This window comes from Rhineura floridana, chromosome 2 (genome assembly GCF_030035675.1).
Source record: "Rhineura floridana isolate rRhiFlo1 chromosome 2, rRhiFlo1.hap2, whole genome shotgun sequence".
NCBI lineage: Eukaryota > Metazoa > Chordata > Lepidosauria > Squamata > Rhineuridae > Rhineura > Rhineura floridana.
In genome coordinates this window covers 89,059,733-89,080,350 of record NC_084481.1, presented here as the reverse complement: position 1 = coordinate 89,080,350, position 20,618 = coordinate 89,059,733, and the positions used below count along the sequence as shown (strand labels likewise).

The 20,618-nt window shown below is 42.0% G+C and overlaps 3 protein-coding genes across 8 annotated transcripts in view; 1 reads left to right on the top strand and 2 right to left on the bottom strand.

The window, feature by feature from the left end:
* The window catches only part of IGFBP2 (insulin like growth factor binding protein 2), a 96,065-nt gene extending 92,239 nt beyond the window's left edge, over positions 1-3,826 (top strand). For both annotated transcript variants that reach the window (XM_061609227.1, XM_061609226.1), the window contains exon 4: positions 1,027-3,826. In XM_061609227.1, coding sequence (XP_061465211.1) covers positions 1,027-1,194 — 168 coding nt within the window. In that variant the 3' untranslated portion in view covers positions 1,195-3,826. The remainder of the gene's footprint in view (positions 1-1,026) is intronic.
* A 4,058-nt stretch (positions 3,827-7,884) lies between these two features.
* Positions 7,885-13,535, bottom strand: RPL37A (ribosomal protein L37a). The gene is made up of 4 exons (XM_061609228.1): positions 13,430-13,535; positions 11,403-11,531; positions 8,956-9,038; positions 7,885-8,035 (listed from the first exon to the last, which is right to left on the bottom strand). Exons 1-4 carry the CDS (start codon positions 13,430-13,432, stop codon positions 7,972-7,974), a joined length of 279 nt encoding a protein of 92 aa, XP_061465212.1. The 5' UTR covers positions 13,433-13,535; the 3' UTR covers positions 7,885-7,971.
* A 3,395-nt stretch (positions 13,536-16,930) lies between these two features.
* SMARCAL1 (SWI/SNF related, matrix associated, actin dependent regulator of chromatin, subfamily a like 1) overlaps positions 16,931-20,618 on the bottom strand; it is a 61,686-nt gene continuing 57,998 nt past the window's right edge. For all 5 annotated transcript variants that reach the window (XM_061609230.1, XM_061609229.1, XM_061609231.1 and 2 more), the window contains 2 exons: positions 18,056-18,155; positions 16,931-17,461 (listed from right to left, as the gene is read on the bottom strand). In XM_061609230.1, the coding sequence (XP_061465214.1) occupies positions 17,267-17,461; positions 18,056-18,155 (295 nt within the window). In that variant the 3' untranslated portion in view covers positions 16,931-17,266. The remainder of the gene's footprint in view (positions 17,462-18,055; positions 18,156-20,618) is intronic.

Sequence of the window (20,618 nt, the reverse complement as noted above, 5' to 3'; positions counted from 1 at the left end):
ATACAGAGTTTGGACCTGTACAGCCATTGCCCTTTATGTATGTGCCTGCTGCAAAGAGAGAGAAAAAAGGGTTGCCCATAGCTTGGTTGCTTACATTAGTATTACATAACCAGTAATTGCACACTCCTGGGAGTATAGATGCTCATGGAGGGTTGCCTTGCTCATTTGACTGCTATGAGATCTTTCAGTGGCCTCAGCCTTTTTACTTATGCATTGACTCTGCTGCTAAATACTCACTGCTGAATTTTCTTTGAAAGTGGGATACTAATGACATGACTGCACACTATTGTCACGTTATAGTTGATGCATAGTAGTAGGTAAAAACAGTGATCTTTGCCAGAATATACTGTTGGTGGAGTTTTTCCATTATAGATCACTCTTTCCTACCACTTCTGTGGAGCTCCCCCTTGCTCCCCCTTTTACCACATTTGTTCCTCTTCTGTTGACCACTGGGATTGTAGTTGCTGCTTATAAGAGCTAATTTAAACCTTACATGTGGTGAAATCTGTGAGCTCTGCATGATCCCTGAAGATTACGGATCTTACTACAAGTGAAATCTGCTGCTCCAGAAGTAAAATGGGGTGGGGGGGGAGAGAGAGAGAAGAAGCATGTCATATTTGTGCACCTGTTCCTATGTACCATTTGCCCCAGGTATGAGAAAACCCCTACTCTATAAAATTAGAACATTGGCACCTTCACAGACATTTCTCTTAGTATGATGATGGTTCCTTTTTTAAAAACAAGGGAGAGGTGGCCGTGTATTTTGATTGATGCATAATGGTGTGCTAAGGAAACATCAACACTTTAGTTTTGTGTTCTAAATGCTGCGTGCAACAGTTGCAAGCAGTGGTTTCCTTTTGAGTACTTGCAACACCTCCTGCCCGCTATATGTAGCTTGATGTAGCTTTCCCTACCCAGTGGCTGAATAATGAAAGCGAAGCAGTGTGTTTTCCATGTACTGTCATGTAGAGTCTGCCTAGTCAATTGCATTTTCTTCTTCCTTCCCTTTCCCCTCTCTGTCTGTAGTGTAAGATGTCGGTGAATGGCCAGCGAGGAGAATGCTGGTGTGTTAATCCTAACACTGGAAAAATCATCCAGGGGGCACCCACCATCCGTGGAGATCCTGAATGCCATCTCTTCTACCATGAGAATGAGCAAGAGGCCCAGGGAGCACTTTCCCTGCATGTGCAGTAGATGGACGTGTTCTCACGCACTGGCAGGCAGCTTGGCCTAGTCTCAGTGCTGGATTTTACATAGGTTTCAAAGCATCTTGTTTTTTTTATCTTTTTCTTGTACTGCAGAAGATCCCAGTTTTTGGTGGGCTTCATGTGCCTCTCAGTTGCTTGCCTTTAAACCCTTGTTGGGGAAGAATTACAAAGGGGCATGTGGTGGAGGTGGAAACTGGTTTCTTAGTCTTTTTTGCCTGAGAGCTAGCGCTTTTGTTAGATCACTTAATAGCCTTGCTACAAACAAGCAGGGAACAGAGCTCATGTTAGAGGGAGTTAGACTGCCCTCTTGGCTGTAGAACTTCTTACCCAGGCCTCTCCAAAGACCCAGGGTGAACATGCTGTCAGAGAGAATCTTTGCCCCAGCCCCTTCCCTCCCCCCCTACACACGCACCAAAGACCAAAGATTGTAAATACTGCATGTTGCCTGCTACACACAGCCCTGACAACCTGCCCGTTGGTCCCATTTGGTTATGATGTGGGTTGTAGCATATGTGAGGAGGTAAGGGGAATCCTTCCCCAGGACCTCTTCAGCTGGATTGCTGCTTTCACTTCTTGGAAGTCATAGGATGGGAGGGAGTGACTCCCTGGCACCAGCATGTCCCACAAGGCATTGCACATACAAGTGCAAACCTCTCCCCCCACATTAAGTCCTTAAAACCATGAACTGGAGATTTATTCATTAACAATTTAATCCCATGAGCCATTGGGCAACATTAAGCTCTTTTAGATAAGACTTTGTATCGCATTCAGCCTGTATATGGACCTAATCCTCAGAAACACTAATATACAGAAAAAGTTTAATGCCAGTGGGTTACTCTTTTCCAGATTACGTATAACACAAGTTAACATCAAAAGGAGGAGAGGGGTCAGATATTTGGGGAAGAGCCTTAGAATTCTGTCCCCTACCCAAGAAGCAAAAACCCATTTAAAACCCACATTTAAGCTGCTGCCAATGTCCCTTCCTCCTTTTGCATAGGACAGAAATGAGCCATGCATTATGTAAACTATACTATATATATAGTGCGCTATAAACCCCCTGTAATGCAGACTGACAAGATTATGCACACACACACACACACACACATATGCATATACATACACACATGCATAGATTAATAAATAATATCTGGGAGCTGGGAGAGATGTGGGTTGAATATGCAGTTCCCAAGAATGGATTATGCTTCACCGATACTGTTTCACAAACTCTTGATTTTGTTTTTGTGTACATCATGCAAATGCTGAAAGCTGACTTAGCAGCTGCATGAATGACAAGTTTTTCTTGTATTATATATACACCAATTTATATTTACAGGACAATTGCTAGGTTCATATACTTAGTGTAATCACTGGAGGTTGGGTGTTTCTGTTTTTTGAAATACAGTACGTGAGAAAAACCCAAGCAAGCATGGTTTCCTCCTTTTCCGTAAATGACATAAGTAAATGGACAGCAGGAGGATAAGTGTTTGGGGTTCTGAAGTAGTAAAGTCCTCATCAGGCCTGGGCTAGTCATTTTACCACCACATTTTCACAAGTGGAGTGGTTTCCTTGTCATGGTTGTCATTTTGGAAGAGTAGCCTCTTGAAAAACTTTGTGCCAATTAGTAGCTGGAGGTGGTTTTACCCACTTTTCCCAACCCCCCGTGTGAAAATGAGGTGGTAAATTAAGATCATAAAGACTTACCACCTCGGATATAAATATACACACACCTGTCCTAAGAGAAAGGGCTTGTGGGGGTTAACCTTTAGTTTGATTTTTTTTCCCCAAGGCAGACATAAGCTGGAAGAAATGAAGTGAGATTTAAATGTTATGGCAAACACGTGAGCAGCCATTGAGAAGTCTGCTGGGGTTAAAAAAATAGGTGTGGCAGAATGCTAGATAAGTGTTTTTGGAATAAGGGTACCTGCTCTGTGAGAAGTACAGAAAAAAGGCAATTGATGCAAGTAGTTATGATGGAAGCAGATCCCAAGTGCATTGGAGACCTTCTAGTAGTGGACACTGTCCAGTGACCATACAATTAGACCATTTGGATAAAAGGTGGCACATTCTAACCTGCTGCAATAGTTAATGGATATGAGGATCGCTCATGTGGTGATGAGAATACCTTTATCATATCAGGCAATTTTTGCCTCTACAGCCGTATCAAACATAAACTGGTGTTATGTTTTTGGGATCCCCCACCTCCTCAGCAAAACAATTCTCATTATACTTTTCCATTTCCAATCAATTTTGCACCCAAAAACATTAGTATTAGTGCCTTGATGGGGAACTTTTAGTTCTAGATTCTTCCTAAGTACAAACCTAGAACTGTGGTGGTTTTATAACCTTTGGGGAAATCAAAATACATCCAAGATCTGGGTTGCTGTTTTCCCCCCAGAGCCAACCAGAATCCATACTGCAGCATCTAGTAATTGTAAGGGGGTGAAATGGTGCTCTTTTCTGTGGACATCAATCAAAGAAGAATTTAAACATCACAGTCATCAGCTCTCAGCTGAAATTTGTACTTCTGTTTAGAAATTACAATGCTTCCTTTTTCTATTTTGTTCTGATTGCTAAATTGTGAGAAAGTTGGAATAAATTAAATGGGATGCCAAACAAAATTTGTGTTGTCCTACAGTTTAATTTAACATGTACAGCCCAGTGGAAGAACATCAGCATCCTCCCCGTTGGCTGTCTTAATGATAAAATTACAAATGCAGATCTCATTAGGCGCCACTACCCATCCTCAGTTTTGATCCTATTTGTCTGCTCAGAATAGAGGGGGATATGATATTCATGACCAATTTTTATGTGGCTTGTATAAATATCTGCACAATCCTAAATATTCACTTAAATGGGGCATGTTTTTTCGTTCCCAGGTACACACTTTGAGAAGCTAGTACATGTAGGACAGTACACTTACTCTGTGGTTGACATGCTTTCACACTCCCCCCCCCCCAGGACTGTCAGAGGCAGTCTTAGAAGGTAAATTTCCTTTGAAAGAGAAAGCAGTAAATGTTTGTCTATGTAATCTTTGTTTACAAGAAGTGTGGAGGAAACAAGAGCTTTGCTCAAGGCTCAGAAGCAGCTCTGGCCCCAAAACGCAAGTCCAGCAATCCAAATACAAGTAGTATTGGCCTAGAAAAGATCCAGTCTAGATGCATGCATTTGAAACTGCATCACAAAAATGCAGAAAGGTAAATAAAATGAGGGAGGTTGCAGTTCATGGTAAACATTAAAATATCACTGTATAACCTGCAAGTGACTTGTCTGTATAGTCAAAGGTTCTGTGGAAGCCCTATACAGCTTTCCACAATTAAAAAACAAACCAACCAACCTAAGGTTACAGACGAAAAACACTTTGATCCTCTTTAGCATCTTTCCCAGAAGCTTCCAACCCCAGGGCTAAGGACTACTAAAGTGCAGAGAGCTGAGTATGTTTGAAGAAAGTTATCGCAGCTCAGTTATAAGATAAAAAGGCAAGATCAAATATAACTGTACCCAGAAAGGGGCGGGGAGGAATTAGTGGAACTGTAGCTCCCACGTGAGGCCATTTGCAAAATTGAAGCTAGAGTATCGCAGCAACCCAGCAGAAAAGAGATGCATGTGTTCTCCATAAAAATTCAATGTGCTCAAAGCATGCTTCTAATTTGGTCCTCCCAAACTAATTATTGATGTATCTCTACTGTGTGCACAGTGACAGGACTACATGTAATTTGTGCCAAAACATCCTCACCAAATTATGCAAATATTTTATTTTGGCAGAAAATATGGCAATCAGAAAAATACCAACTGAAATAGAAAAGATAGGAAGGCATGATAAAGTTGACTCCTAGAGCAAGGCTACCACCCAGACCCCCAAACTTTCTCATCTAAAGCCTTATCTCGCCCTGTAGTGGTTATACAGCTAGGGTGGGTTAGATCCCAGAAAATAAACTTTTTATTTTCCTGCAACAGAGGGGATTCATGAATGAGATATACAACAGCAGTACCCAGATAGGCTGGGATCCTGCTGTGAGAACGTCATACCCTGGGCACCAGCTGCTGAAGCACCCTCCTTGGCAGAATCAAACTTATTCAGCTTGTTATGCCTGACAGATGTGGAGATGGTCAAGTTGCAGATATCTACCTTGGGAGCTAGAAAAAATGACAGTAAGACTATCTCCTGGGTCTTGTAAAACATAGATTTCACCTTATGTATGAGTGTGGGATCCAGACTTAAAAGACCTGTAAATCTCAGTGGAGAATGCTGAGGTCATTTCAGTTTGACAAGGATCCCTAGCTCAGAGATCCTTTAAACTCAGGTGACAGCCACCCTGCTCTTAATTAAGAGAATTCTCTTCTTGTCCTTTATTCTAGTAAAATAGCTTCAAAGCCTCTAGTAAAAGCAAATTAGCCTCATCATTATACACGCTTCGTTACTGGACATCCCAGATGGAGGCAAAAAACCAGTAACCCCAAGTTTGCATCAGACGCCTTAGCTAACTTACACAAACTGTAAACAAAAAACGGAGCCAATGGTTCCCATACTTTCCCCCCCTTGGACTACTTTCAAAGTCACCAAGGATCTTGGTTGACCTCTTAATGAACCTTTTGCCTGTTGTAGCAATTGTAATATGCCATGCTAAATGCTGTATGAGTTCCAGTTGTATTTACAGCCATGCCACAGACCACCTCACTGAAACTCAATGATCACAGTTTGGAAACCCCTAAACTAAGCCCTATGGAGGTGCATGGTTCAGGAGTTCCTTGAGCCAATGAAATTGAACCTTGATAAAAAATTAGAGGTCCAAGGGTGACACCTCGTGAGATCTGAACTCATCTTTTCATTTTATCCACTAGGGTAGCTACAGGGCCATCCTTTCAAACTCCTCATGCACTCATTAAGGTAATTCTAATAATTATTTGACGCATATCTTTTTAGAACTAACACGGGCTCTTTGCTGTTGCCCTTGAAAAAACTTTTGAACTCCATCTGAGCTGCTGAGGTAATTATTTATTAAACTGTGGCCCTCTCTAGGGGAGTCAACAGGCTGATCTGCTGTTGCCTTTGGAAACACTCCCCTGGTCTTTCCGGGCTTTGGAGATAAAGAGGCAGCATTTAGAAAAACATTTTGATCCTGCTAGTCTAGTGACTTCAGGAAAAAAAGTGGGGAATTCCACTGCCCACTGGTGCACTTTGACTCTGAGAAGATAGTACACCATAGAGTGGGTTCACTTCGCTCCCTGGGCTCTGGATTCCATGCAGGTTTGTGCCTGCCTAAGCCCCTTTCATTGTCTATTGATGGCCTGACTTCCCTTCCCTGGAAAAGGAAACTTCACAAGTGTGGTGTTCATGGTCAACCCTCCCTGCCCAGGAAACTGAAGAGGACAGAAATGGGTAATTTGAAATATTCAGCACCTACCCCCCCCCCCCAAAAAAACCCTGCTGGTTATATAAAAGCTGCCAGAGCTCTGAAGGTCCTGAAAGAGAGGCTACTCTCCCACTCAGCCCACCACATGTTCAAATCTGATTGGTCCTACCTTGTGTGACAGGTGGAGGAGCAACCCATCCACTGCAGGAAAAAAGGTAGAGTAAACCTACTTTTTCTTGGGTTACCTTCCCTGACGAAATGCAGAATATAGCACCCCTAGCGCTCAGAACCAGATGGAGGCAGTAAGTAGATAGAAATATGGGCTGCGCAGAGTTTGCCCTGATTTATTTAATATACTTTGTACCTTACTAAACTTGGCAAAGATTAGAAATCTAATCTATGCAGAGAAAGCTGGAAAAGGTGAGGCAGAGGGCAGGATACATGTGAGAGGTCATAGCTATTTGCTATGGGAATCAAATGTTTTTGAGAGTTTTTGCAGTCTCCAACATCGATACTACTCCACTGCCACCAGTCGCTGCATGCTGAGCTGCCTTCTTCCCTCATAGTAGCAGAAAGAGAAGTGTGTAATGTGCTGGTAGAGCAACCCTAATTCCCAATTTGAACTGCTAGTGAGGATTAGAATTTGGCAGAGGTGTTCCTCTGCCAGCACAGAGGCCCCTGGTATGCCCACCAAAAGTGCAGTGAACACCAATTACCACTGACAACATAAGGCCCCAAAAACAGAGCTTTTGAGGGACAGAGCAAGGCCGGTGATAGATCCACTGGATCCAGAAGTAGCCCATCTCCAGGAGAAAGGGAAGATTTGAGCCCCAGTGCTGTGGCAGCCTGGAGCTGGTGCAGCTAAATAAGTGCACAACCCTCCCCCCCTTCTGCCCTAGTCCATTAGGATTGTTCCATTTCCTGATAATAGAATTCTACAACTATTTCTTAGCTACAACTTTTGCTTCATTTAGAAGAAACCTTTGGTTTAAAGATTTACAAATACAGATTGCATATTAGCAGCACTATCAGTTAAGTGATAGATTTCAATGGGAGAATTATGTATTTAACTCTTCCACTGAAATTAGCATAACTTACAAGTACTTCATTACGCATTTTTTAAGATTGTTATTCTTTTATTGGGATGTTATTTCTTCCACATTTATTTGGCAAATATGCCTATGTTCTATTTCAGTTTGAACTGATTTGGAATCCACACATGTAGCACACTATTGCTACTATTACAGAAACAAATACAGATTTTATACAAAGCAAGATCAAGGAGGTACCCTGCCTGATGGAACTGTTTTTACAAAAAAATAGGCTTCAAGGTTCACAACCACCTTTAATTGACAATCATGACATGAACTGAGACACTGGAAGAAGGTTAACAATGGAGCAAAAATATGCTTCTACTGGTCTTTTAACTCCTTCAGTCTCCTAATAGCAGATTTCACTGTCACTGCTGAAGTGGTGCTGGGAAAAAACAAAAATATCACTATTATATCAAATGGGACAAACAATTAGCAGTTTATGTAGAAGCTTTTAATTTTTTTTTAGAATTGACCAGGAGCCAAGCTAAATGAAATGTTAAAGAAATCCATGCAACATGTCTTGTTTTTGCTTCAGCCAGGAGAGAGAAGAGGTCAAAGTCACCTGTGTCTAGATCCCAACAAGAATTGTTTTACCCTGGAAGCAGCAGCATTTTGGGGAAGGAGACTGTCCATTGGGACCACAGCATACGGGGGAAATGTAAAAACACTCTTCCTGAAGCAAATACAAAACGTTCAATGCATGCATATCTTTAAAGCTAAGTCTAGCCCCTACTTAAGTATGCAACCCTTTGTGCCTAGTGTTACATTTTTAAACACCTACAACATGATTGCTAATCACATTGTTAATGTCACATATAGCTTTTAGAGGGTGTGTGGTCCATTGAAATAATTTCTACCTTCCCTTTCACTTCCACAGACTGCTATTATTGATCATTATGCAGCTGGGGAGAAAATATTCAGCATATAATCATGAACAGCTTTACAAATTCATGGAGAAGGCTATCAATGGCTATTAGTCACAACAGCTATGTACTACCAGGTATATCAGAGCAAGTATGCCTCTGAATTCCAGTTACAGGGGATCATGGGCAGCAGCGCACTACTGCATTCATGTCAGCTGCTGTGAGAACAGAATGCTGGACTAGATGGGCCTTTGATCTGATTCAGTAGGGCTCTTTCCAATTTTCTTCCCATCAGCATTCCAAATCATAGAAAATCCAGCTGCACATCTCAACTGCATGTTTACCTCACAGGAAGACTCTACCCAGCATAGATGAAAACAGAACATTCCCTCAAGCGCACACACATCCCTCAACTCTGTACTGATAGAATTTTTCTTACTTGTATGTCCAGGCACCACCAGCTACTGTTTTCATACAAGAGCCACAGTGCCAGATACCCACAGCTTTCCTTTTCATTTTGGTCTGTAAGGAAAACGCAAAAGCTATTTACTTCCTAAAGAACATTCATCATACTACACAACTTCATCAACATGTATCTCAGCATTGGACATATAACACATCTAGTATGAATTTTAAAAAAATTAAATGGCTGAGTGGAGTCATTTGGAATTTTGGAGTGTGCTGTCATCAGTACCCTGATGCCATGCAGCTCTATTCTCTTTTTCATCTTCAGCAGGTAAGGCTGTGGATGTCCTGAATCAGCGCTTGGCTTCAATAATGGATTGGTTGGGGGACAATGTAGTGAAGCACAAGACAGAACTCTTAATGGGCAACTCCTCTGACTAGACAAGTGGTGCTCAAGCTGTTCTGCACTCCCCGATGGAAAAGGTCCATAGCTTGGTGGTCCTCCCCAATCCAATACAGTCACCCTGAGGCACAAATGGTCTCAGTGGCACAGAGTGCTTTCTATCAGCTCTGGCTGGTGGCCCAGCTATGCCCCTAGTTGATAACCGGATAAACTCGCCTCAGCGTCTACATTCTGGTAACCTATAGGTTAGGTAACTGCAATGCTCTTACATCAGTCTACCTTAAACAGCAGCTACAGCAGAATGCAGTGGCCAGATTGGTAACAAGGACCAAGTTGGATCATATAACTATTCTGGCCCAGCTGCCTATACATTTCTAGGCTCAATTCAAAGTGGTAGTTCTAACCTATTAAGTCCTACACTGCTCAGGATCTCAATATTTGACTGAACAACTGTCCTGCTATGAACCTGCCCAACCCCTTCGGTCAACTTCTGAGGCCCTTCTCTGGGTATCCCCTCAGAGGGAGGTTTGGAGGGTGGTGACAAAGGAAAGGGGTGTTTCAGTAGTAACCCCCCCTTCTGTGGAATTCTCTTCCCAGTGAGATCTGCCTGGCATTGACTTTGTCAAAATCCTACATCTGGAGGGCCAGATTCCTCATACCCACTCTACTCCCAGTCATTTGAATGGGTATGATTGTTACTTTTATGCCTTTTTAAGTTGATTATCCCCAATGCTTTGTCTGCTGAAGTAGTGCTATTATATTATTATATATAATATTATTGTTGTGTTTTATTGTTTGGTATTGTTGTCTTGTTTTAATTCTCTTATACTTTATAAGAAAATATTTCAACTCTTTTTTAGAAATAGGTGTTTAAGAAATTTAATCATCTAAAACTAATATGCCCAATGCTGCCAAGTCCAGTAAGTTATATCACATTATATATAAAGATCACTTAATGCTGATTTATGTCTTGGGCAAAGGAAGAACCAGCCATGGTGGCAGGAAGAGAGATAAATCAAGCAGGGGCCAATCACCTTAGTAACTGTGCAACTATCTTACATCACAGAATACTGGTCTAACAAATGACACCTTTCCCATCTTGTATCTCTTTCTTTGGGAACAAGATGGCCACAATAATCACAGCTCAGAAAGGTAAGAGCCTCTTGCCTTTCTGAACTTGAATTAGTAAGGACAAATTATGAAGCCCACATAAACAAGGCAGAAATGATCTCGTTGAACCAACATTTAGAAAAGCAAGTAAGTGTTCTTCAGATTGAGATAGCTACATGAAAAATACAAAACACTAATATACTTGACCCAGTTAGCTCAAGAGGAAAAAGAAAACTTGATTTTTAACCATACGATTTTGAAACAATGAAATTAGAAGCAATGGACTGGGGTCATTTTAAATATTTTCCTCTGTTCCCTACAGCAGTAAAAATCCAACAAAAGAATATCTTAGTTATGTAGTAAATACAAAATTGGTAACACCTTATCTGCACGTGTTTATTCACAATTTAAATATCATTACAACACACTGCTTCTGGAACCATGGAGGCACATTTCACAACACCACATAAAGCACAGGACTTCAAAGACTAGTTCTGGTGTGGTCTCTTAACTAGCATGGGTGTACTTGGTACAGTGATCAGCTATAGCGCGGGGAGCTTCAGGGGCAAAGCGCTGTCAGCTGTAGCTCGCGATCAGCTGTAACGTGCAATCAGCTGTACTGTACAGCTGATCGCACACTATGTCCCACTTTCTGGCGGGTTTCGCTTTTCCACAGGTGCCTGGAAAGTAACCTGCCATATGAGTGGAGCCCTACTGTATATACCTCACTGGAAAAATTAAAGTTTTCAATAGTGTCCTGTGCTAACATAGATAACACATTTATGAAAATCTCAGCATAAACTCAAGGACTGACTTATCACACCATCACCCCAATCCCACAACTTCCAAGTGCAAGGCATAACTGTTCTTGCTCATGGATGCCTAAAACCTGAAGCCAAAGAGGCAATCCCTGCTTAGGCACACCACAGGTTCAGGGGAGATGCGCAGCAACAAAAGGAGGCTCTTACCTTGCCACAGAAGGAGCAGGTATACTTAGCATGCTGGCTAATTTCAATTTTCTTCACCATTTTCCTCAGGGAAGCTCCATAACGGGTACCATATTTACCCACGATCCCAACCTTCTTGGTGCGCTTGGCCTAGCACCATAAGACAAAGCATATTAATTTTTCAGTTCTGGGAAAGTTACAAGCAACTATACTACAACAGATAAGGAACTAAACACATGTAGATCTTATGCATGTTTACTCAGAAAACCCATGGAACTCAATGGGTTTACTCAAGGGAAAACAGATTCCAGCATAAAACCATTTATTTCCAGTGCTCCAACACAGTCATGATTACCAACTTCTCACAAGTAGTGAACTAACACAGTTAGCAAGACTAGGTAGATTGCCTAATAGGCTCTATACCACCAGTTTCAATACATTCACTTTTTGGTGTATCATCCTAACAGTGATGGACACGAAACCCACCGTGCGTTGGACTGCTTCAGTCAGCTATGCTCTGCAAGATTATCTTACTTGCAAAGTAACTACAGAAGGAAATACTTAGGGGTAAGGGGAGATGTTCTTCAAATCAACTGCCTCTGTTTTAATTAATTTTTGCCTATTATTATTAACAACAACAACTCATCCATATATATATATGGCACTATACAAAGAATGAGGGTCTGGTCCCTAGTCAACCATATTTGCATTCTGCTCTTTTTTCAAGGACCTCAGAGCATGGGGTTTTCCCATTTTATCCTCACAAGCTCTGCTGACAGATAGCAGTGGGCAGAGGCCACCCAGCTTTACAGTTTGAGGTCTCCTCAGGTCAAGTTCAATAATGCACTATGCATGAAACTACAAATAGTACTCTCACCGAGATCCTTTCAGTACAAGTAGCAGAAAAACTCCATCCCCTATTTAGACAAGGCAATCCCCCACAACCGGATGCCCTATAGTTGCGATGAGGAACCTTGGGCCCTCCAGATATTGACCACTGGCAATGTTGGCTGGGGCTGATCTGAGTCCAACAGCATCTGGAGGGCCACAGATTTCCTACGCCTGACCTAAAGCAATAATGGAAACAGAAGACAAGACTATACTCGGCTGCCCAAACCCCCATACTCCCAATGCAACTACAGAACCTCCCTCCTTCCAAAAAAATCCACAAGGTTCTTAACTGCTACAAGACAAATGGATTTTTTCAAGCCAAGTGACACACAGAGTGAATGTGATGCATATGGCATCTTTTTATTCTAAAATTAAGATCACAGGCTGGGGAGCCCCACACGGTAATGAAAATTCCATCTGAAGCATAGGCATTTCAAATATATCTTTATCTTAGCTTAGAGAAAGACACATCAGTAATTTGTCCTAACTATTCATACAATTTAGTTAAGCGCTCTTGAATCTTGGAAAGGGGACAACCGACATAGTAGAAACGGGGAAGGAGCGGAACAACTAACGAAGGATTGACAAAGATTGGTTTAAAGAACCGGTTAAGCTTTGATCACAGATAACTAGAGAGCAATATATAGTTTCTACAAGGTTTTAAAAAGTTCCCTAAGGTCAGCGATAACCCACCTCTTGCAACAAACGCTAAAACAAACGTAAAAAACTATGTACTTCTCTTAATTAGACAAGTAAAACATTCCATCGTTTTAATTTCAATTGGCGGAGGAGGAAAATCCTCCCAAGTTGGCCGCACCTACAAGTCAAGCGAGGCCTCGCGGCAGAAGACAAATAAGAGCCCACCGCCATCTCGGCCCCCAAAGCGCTCATCATCTTCCCTCCCCCCGCTCCAATTCACAGGCAGCGCGCAATCCTCCTCCAAGCCGGCTTTATCAGGCCGGAGCCTCAAGAGGGCACAGCCGCCCGTGCTCGCCTCCGCTGACAAGGCACCCAGCCAGAAACGCTCCTAATACTCGGCTGCCCGGATAGTCTGCCTCCATATTTTCCCCTGCCGGCAGCGCCCGTGAGGGAGACGTGAGCTCCGGAGAGGATGGTAGCGGATAAAACAGAGTATAAATAAAAGGACCTGCGCTCACCATCTTGCTGCTCCTCCAGGAGGCAGAGAAGAAAAAGGAAGCGCTCACTGCGCAAGCGCAAGGTCAGCTACCTTGCCCAACCGGGAGAGGAAGGAAACCATAGAGACGAGGAAGTGATAACAGAATTGTCTGCACTCCAGAATTGTCTGGAGGTATTCCGACTCTATGGTCGGTCTTCGTCGTTGGTCCATGGAAGCTGCTTTAGAATACACAGCGTCACGTATCATGGTGCTTACAGCGCAGTACCTCCTTTTTGCTGCTTATCTTGCATTCTAGCCCAAGTATAATACAAAATAAGAAACTGTGCAAGGGGAAGTCAGAATAAAAATGTATGATGGATGGAATGAAAAATGAAATGGACTGCCTTCAAGTCGATTCCGACTTATGGGCGACCCTATGAATAGGGTTTTCATGGTAAGAGGGGGTTTAGCATTGCCTTCCTCTGAGGCTGAGAGGCAGTGACTGGCTCACGGTCACCCAGTAAGCTTCATGATTTGAACCCTGGTCTCCCAGGCTGTAGTCCAACACCTTAACCACTACACCACACTGCCACAATAGTTAAATAGAAAAATGCAACATGCTATACATTTGTAATATAAATGTATACCTTGCAGGATCCACAAGGCAGCTTAAGATCAATGTAAAGGGATGCCTTTGGGCAGCTTAGGCTGGTACGCCAACTGCACTTTTTTCTGGAAATGGCAGATGTAGCCACACACACAAATTTGTCACAGCCAGACTAGACAGAATGGACTACTGTAATGAGCTCCATGTGGAGCTGCCTTCAAAGAACATCTGGAAACTTCTGTTGGTACACAATAAAGCTGTGATCATGCTAACCAGAGCCACATTTATGGAGTGTTATTATTAGACTTGCTAGTTGCTTGTTAGCTGAAGGTCTGCAAGTGACTTAACACTATTTCAAAACAAATATACCATAAAAACAACAAAACAATTATCATTCCACTTTTATACCAACTTCACTGGGTACCAGTCTATTTCCAAGCACAATTCTAAGAGCCAATTATTTGTTTGTCTATTATTAGATTTATATCCCGCCCTTCCTCCCAGTAGGAGCCCGTTAAGCAAACAAAAGCACTAAAAACACTCTAAAACATCATAAAAACGGACTTTAAAATATATTAAAACAAAACATCTTTAAAAAAACCTTTTTTTAACAAACAAAGCTTGACAAACACATTGAAAAGTAATTCCAACACAGGCACAGACTGAGATAAGGTCTCCAATTAAAAGGCTTCTTGAAAGAGGAAGGTCTTCAGTAGATGCCAAAAAGATAACAGAGATAGCGCCTGGCTAATATTTAAGGAGAGGGAATTCCAAAGGGTAGGTGCCACTACACTAAAAGTCCGCTTCCTAAATTGTGCGGAATGGACCTCCTGATACGATGGTATCTGCAAGGAGGCCCTTACCTGCAGAATGCAGTGATCGACTGGGTATATAAGGGGTGAGACGTCTTTCAGGTATTCTAGTCCCAAGCTGTATAGGGCTTTGTAGATCAAAACCAGCACCTTGAACTTAGCCTGGTAGCTAATAGGTAGCCAGTGCAATTCATTCAGCAGCAGGGTGACATGTTGGCAATACCCTGCCCCAGTGAGCAGTCTCAGCGCCACATTTTGCTCCAGCTGCAGCTTCCAGACCATCCTCAAGGGCAGCCCCACATAGAGTGTGTTACAGTAATCCAGCCTGAAGGTTACCAAGTTCATGGACAACGGTGGTCAGGCTATGTTGATTATCACCATTATAGCCCTAAACAGTTTAAGATACTTAAATGGATGATGTCCATACTATCCTGAGATTAGCAAGATGGTATCCTGCCACCCTCTGATGCAGAGATGGTGGGAAATGGTAAAGGGCCTTTACTTTGGCAGCACAAAGAATCAGGAACTATTCACTGTCCTACAAAGAACAATTTTACTCCTTTTTTGATCTTGGGTGTAGGTTGAAGTCATCTGGTTTAACTTGTGTCATTTTATTTTGCTCCTGGCAAATGGCATCTGTTTAATTTTTTGCTTTTCCCCATTGTTGCTTGATTTAAAATCGTTTTATTTGTGGATTTTTTAAAAAAATGTTAGCCAACTTGAGAACTCTTTTTTTAGAGTGGAAAGGTGGTAGCAAAATACATAAACCTATGCATGGACAGACACAAATCAGGAGCAATAAAAAAGCAGAATAACCATTAATTAGCTTCTATAATCCCAAATGCCTTCCAGAACAACAGCCTTACCCTGAAACCATAATGAAAGGGCCAAGGAAGTCTCCTTTAGAAGGCAGTTCCGTAATTCAGACATCATTTACCAAAAAGGTCCTGCCTACAGAACATCATATGGTGGAAGGTGTGGGAGGGATAGGGAATTGGGCCTCAGAGAATTAGCTGTGAGCAGAAAGATATGAGAAGAGGTCCTAATATCTTGGTCTCACACCATGTGGTTTTTACATTTATTTTATGTTATTTAAATGTAAGTAAATTTCAAAATGTTTTGCAATTGTGTTTCTTTCAATCAAAATGAAACTGTCTGAAAAAAATTGAACACAATCCAGCCGCTTTAAGTTAGAGCAATTTTATAGATCCATTGAGTCCTGTCTCTATAGGGAAGCTGGTTCTGCAACTGACTCAATTAAATGAATGGTAAAGGGCTGTAACCTGGCAACAGAGTACACACGCTGCATGCGAAAGATCCCAGTTTAGTTTTCACCACCTCCAGGTAGTGCTAGGAAACTTGTCAATCACTAGAGAGCTGTTTTCAAGTCAGTGGAGACAATATAGTGAGCTAAATTTATTAGACCAATGGTCTGATTCTGTATAAGGCAGTTTCCTATTTACTAATCAAGTCATACAGGAAGGCTGAAATGGACATGGATTCACTATACAAATTGGCCAGTGTGGAAGCTGCATCCTGACCCCAAGTGTGAACGAATTTCATACCCTATGAAGATGTGGCCTGGACTTGTGCTTTGGTGCCTGTAGAAAAAGGCTTGCTGGGCCTGGGTAAAATCAAGTTTAGTAAATGGCAGAAAGTAGGTGGAAGAGTAAAGTATACTCTCTTAACCTGATGCAGACAATGGCAGGCTGAAAGTTGCCAAGGTGTTTTTTTTAAGGAATTACTTACCATCTATGGCAAGGGTGGAGAACTGCCCTTCCAGATGTTATTCAACTCCAACACCCATCAGAACCAGCATGGTCAATGGCAGGGATGATGGAACTTGCAATCTAGCCACATCTGGAAAGCCACAGGTTCCTCACCCCTAATCGATGGCAATTCTTATATCCTTTTCTAGTTTGTTATAACCTATGGATGAATGCATCCTTTTTGGACACCACTGCACAAATACTCTATTTCAGAAAATGTAACCAGAATTTCCTCTTCTCATAGAATTTTACAGGCCTTCTCACAAAAAGGCATCCTGTAGTTCTTTCTAACTGTTTCTTGCTTAATTATTTAAATCTGTCCCACAAGAATAGAATTGTTGAAAGCATCTAAATTTGGAGAATGGGATTTATTTGCTGCATGAGGAGAATATTCCATCTCCCGAGGAATCCTGTGGAGAGGCATTAAATGCAGAGATACAGCAAAGATTCAAGTAGTAAAACCCATCTGCATCACTGCAGATTTTATTGGATTGGGGGTATAGCCGCAAAATGCAGATTCTTGATTTCCTAGCCAGAGAAGCAATAAAGAGTAACAGCTAACAGCAAACAGGCTAGCCCACCTTAAAAATAGATATTACGTTTATTTTAACAATCAAACAATTTACACTGATTTTTTCCACCTTAAATAATACAACCTTAGATAATAAAAAGCAACATTTTCTACAACATTACTGTCTGCAAAAAAAGTCATCGATACGCTGTTTCTTGCATGGACTTGCTTCTGTTTCACTTGATGGAGTCTGTGGTCCAGAATCTTCACAAGCATCGACAGCTTCCACCAGCAGGGCTTCGTCCACATCATCTGCATCCTCAGAGAAGGTCCTCTGGAAAAGGTTTAAGATGGTCTGCTGCTTTGGGTCCGGCTATTAAATTAAAGGGGGAAATCTTTGTCAAACTCTTGTTATAAAGGAGCAGGCAAACAAAACAGCTCTGCTAGTCAATAGAGAATAGACTAAGAGAGATGAAGGCAGTCCTCAAGATAATTTGCATGCAGACAGGGCCCTCAGCCGATCTTCCTCTCCCTGTTGTTTGAGTGGCAAAGAGAAACTGGACACACTGAAATAGCAAGAAGACTTCTCAAAAGTAAAGGATGGAGCTTCTCCATCGAAGTCATTGCAGTGACACCATCTAATAGGTACAATTAATCTAGGTATGGCCACTGTCCCCAGTGGGAAACTGCACATGATAACCCATGTTTGGAGAGGCCAGAATAATTGCTTTCTTCTTCCTTTATTGCAAAGGTGGGGAATCTGTGGCCCTCCAGAAGCTGTTGGACTTCAGCTCCCTTCAGACCCAGCCAGAGTGGCCAATCGCAGGGATGATGGGATAGTCCAACAACATCTGGAGGACTACATCTTCCCCACCCTACTTGATTGAACAAAACTGCATACACCTTGAGAAGAAAAAGGGAGAAAAATTAAGTGCCTTCAGGAATTAAATTAATGCTAACACGTTACCTTGCAGAAGAAGTAATCTGTGGCTTCAGCTGTCTCAGAGAACTTGGCTTCAGACAGGCCAGCTTCTCCTAAGACTCTAATCTTCTCTTGAATCATAGGCCTAGTGGAGGATTTAGATACTGCAATTACCAAAAAAGTCTTTCAAGCAAGAATTTTTCTTAGTGAAGGTTTTGAACTACAACACAGTAGGCTGAGGACATCGCATGACTGATAACTGATGGTTACCACAGATGATACAGATGAGAATTTTTTCATTAGTGAGGAGAGTGTGCAGCAAAGACTAACTTCAACACTAGTTATGCAAAGTCTTTCGAAGATTACTATGTGAAGAGCTCCCAAACTCTGCATTTGAAATCATGCCCCATTCTCATCCCAATCAATTCCTTCCCCACGAATTTCAGATATTTTGCTTGGAAGTGGATGAATGTGGGGAACCCTAAAGAGTAACAGGAATATTAGGAAAGGATATCCTTTCCTAGGATAAGGAAGGAAATAGACACAGGCATTTGTGCAACACATAGAAACCCATTCTCTGCCTCTGCAGTTTCAAAATGTTGCTATATAGAAAGGCCCCCACATACACAAGCACATATATACAGTAACTAAGAGAACTAGAAATGCCCACCTCTTAAAATTCCTCAGAGTTTTTGAAAAACTGTAGTTCACTATGTAACCAGCTGTGCATATCCCTAAAACTCCTACAAAACTGTAATTATAATTCCCACATGTAGACAAGTTGGGTTCCAAACTGGGCTTATGGATGAGGGTAGGAATGGATCCCTGCTCTGGGGGATGGGTGGGAGAGGGGAGAACCTCACAGGGAAAATCTTGGTTTGAAAACTAACAAAACCCCACACCATTTTAAAATACCCCCCCCAAAAAAACTAGGAAAACTGTTGGGGTCTATTTGGACAACCATCAGTGCTAAACGATGTGCACAATGATGAAAAGCATGACCAACAGTGGCAGTTACACTGCGTGGAACAAGCTTGGTTTGCACTCCACTCAGCCTCAATACACAACATGGAGGTGAGGGAATAGTTGGAAGGTAGGGACAAGGAACCTATGGTCCTCTAGATGTTGTTGGACTCCAACTCCTATCAGTCCCAGCCAGTATGGCCAATGGCGAGGGATAATGCGAGTTGTCGTCCACCAACATTTGGTTCTTTACTCCTGTTGTAAAGAATGCAAGCAAAGAAAGCATTCTGTTTAGTCAACTCCAGAAACTAATTTCATGCAAGTCAGGCTGAGATATAATATAACTTGAAATGTTTTCTGATGAGAGAGAAAGAATGAATGAAACAATATGATCTGAAAAGATGCAGCATGAAAACAACATTATCTGAAAAGATGAAGTGTACATGTCTGAAGTTTTGAATGCACAGACTGAGAACTAGGAGTAGAGAAAGGAAATATGAGGACATGCTCAGAAGAAAAAGAGATAGTGGGCTGAGTTCCCCATACCTGGAATAGGAGGATGACAAAGCTGACTTGCTTTACAGTGCTGTTGCAAGAATTCCCGAGATAATACTGCATATATGATGTATTCTGAATATTTGAAAATGCCCCATACACACACTTATCACCAAGTTGAGGTGGTGACTTATCAAAAGGCCAACGGACACCATCAGCCAATATGCCACAAGGTATATTCACCACTCAATAAACTTGCTCCCATTGGTAAGTTTGACCTGATCTGTGACAGCTGCAGTTACTATGCAACAAATACGGTCATGCACATCAGCCTCAAGATAAAAACAGAACATCACTTATGTGCAACAGAAGACAACACGTCAGAGGGAAACAGAAACTTTCCACTAACCAACTGTACTGATTGCTAGGAAAAGACAGGGAAACACCACTGCCCCTTCAACAGCACATTTTCTTTAACCATTTGTGGATGGTGATTTACAAGTAAAATGGGGAAATGACTGTCATTAACTTTCTTTCATGTGTGGGTGATGTCAGCTCCTAGTTTCTTCTTGGGAGAGGATGTAATTATTTGCAAAGGACTCTAGAGTGAACAAAACATCTGATGGATGAGTCTGTTGCACTGACTGTGGACCACTTTCCCACTTCTAGAGCCCAGATATACCACTCCCCACAAGCCTACAGGCATGCCTGGCTGCATCCTATCGTCCTTCTCAGTCATGAATGTGGATTGCTGAAGAGGTGTAAGTTACAGAAGAGAGATTCGCTAAGCATAGGTGGACCCAACATAACTATTTGCTCTGGTCATCAGATCCTCCACACCAAAAACACTCTGAGAGCTTTGCAAGATCAGACTGAGCAATAACCTGGGGTTTCTGCACTAATCCCTGAAAAATGCTGCAAACCGAAAACCAAGGAACAATAAAGTATTCATGATTGTGCACTTTAATGACGCTTGCAATAGATAGGGAAAATGCCGATTTCTCAAATATTCTGATTGTAAAAGCAGAGTTTTTTCCAGAATGCAGGTGTCTTTATCATGGTGAAGGAAACAGGATATGGGAAGGGTCAGGAAGCAGTGCTGACATAATGTCTGGCTGCTCACTGCCCAACTGGGTGACCTTCAGTCTCT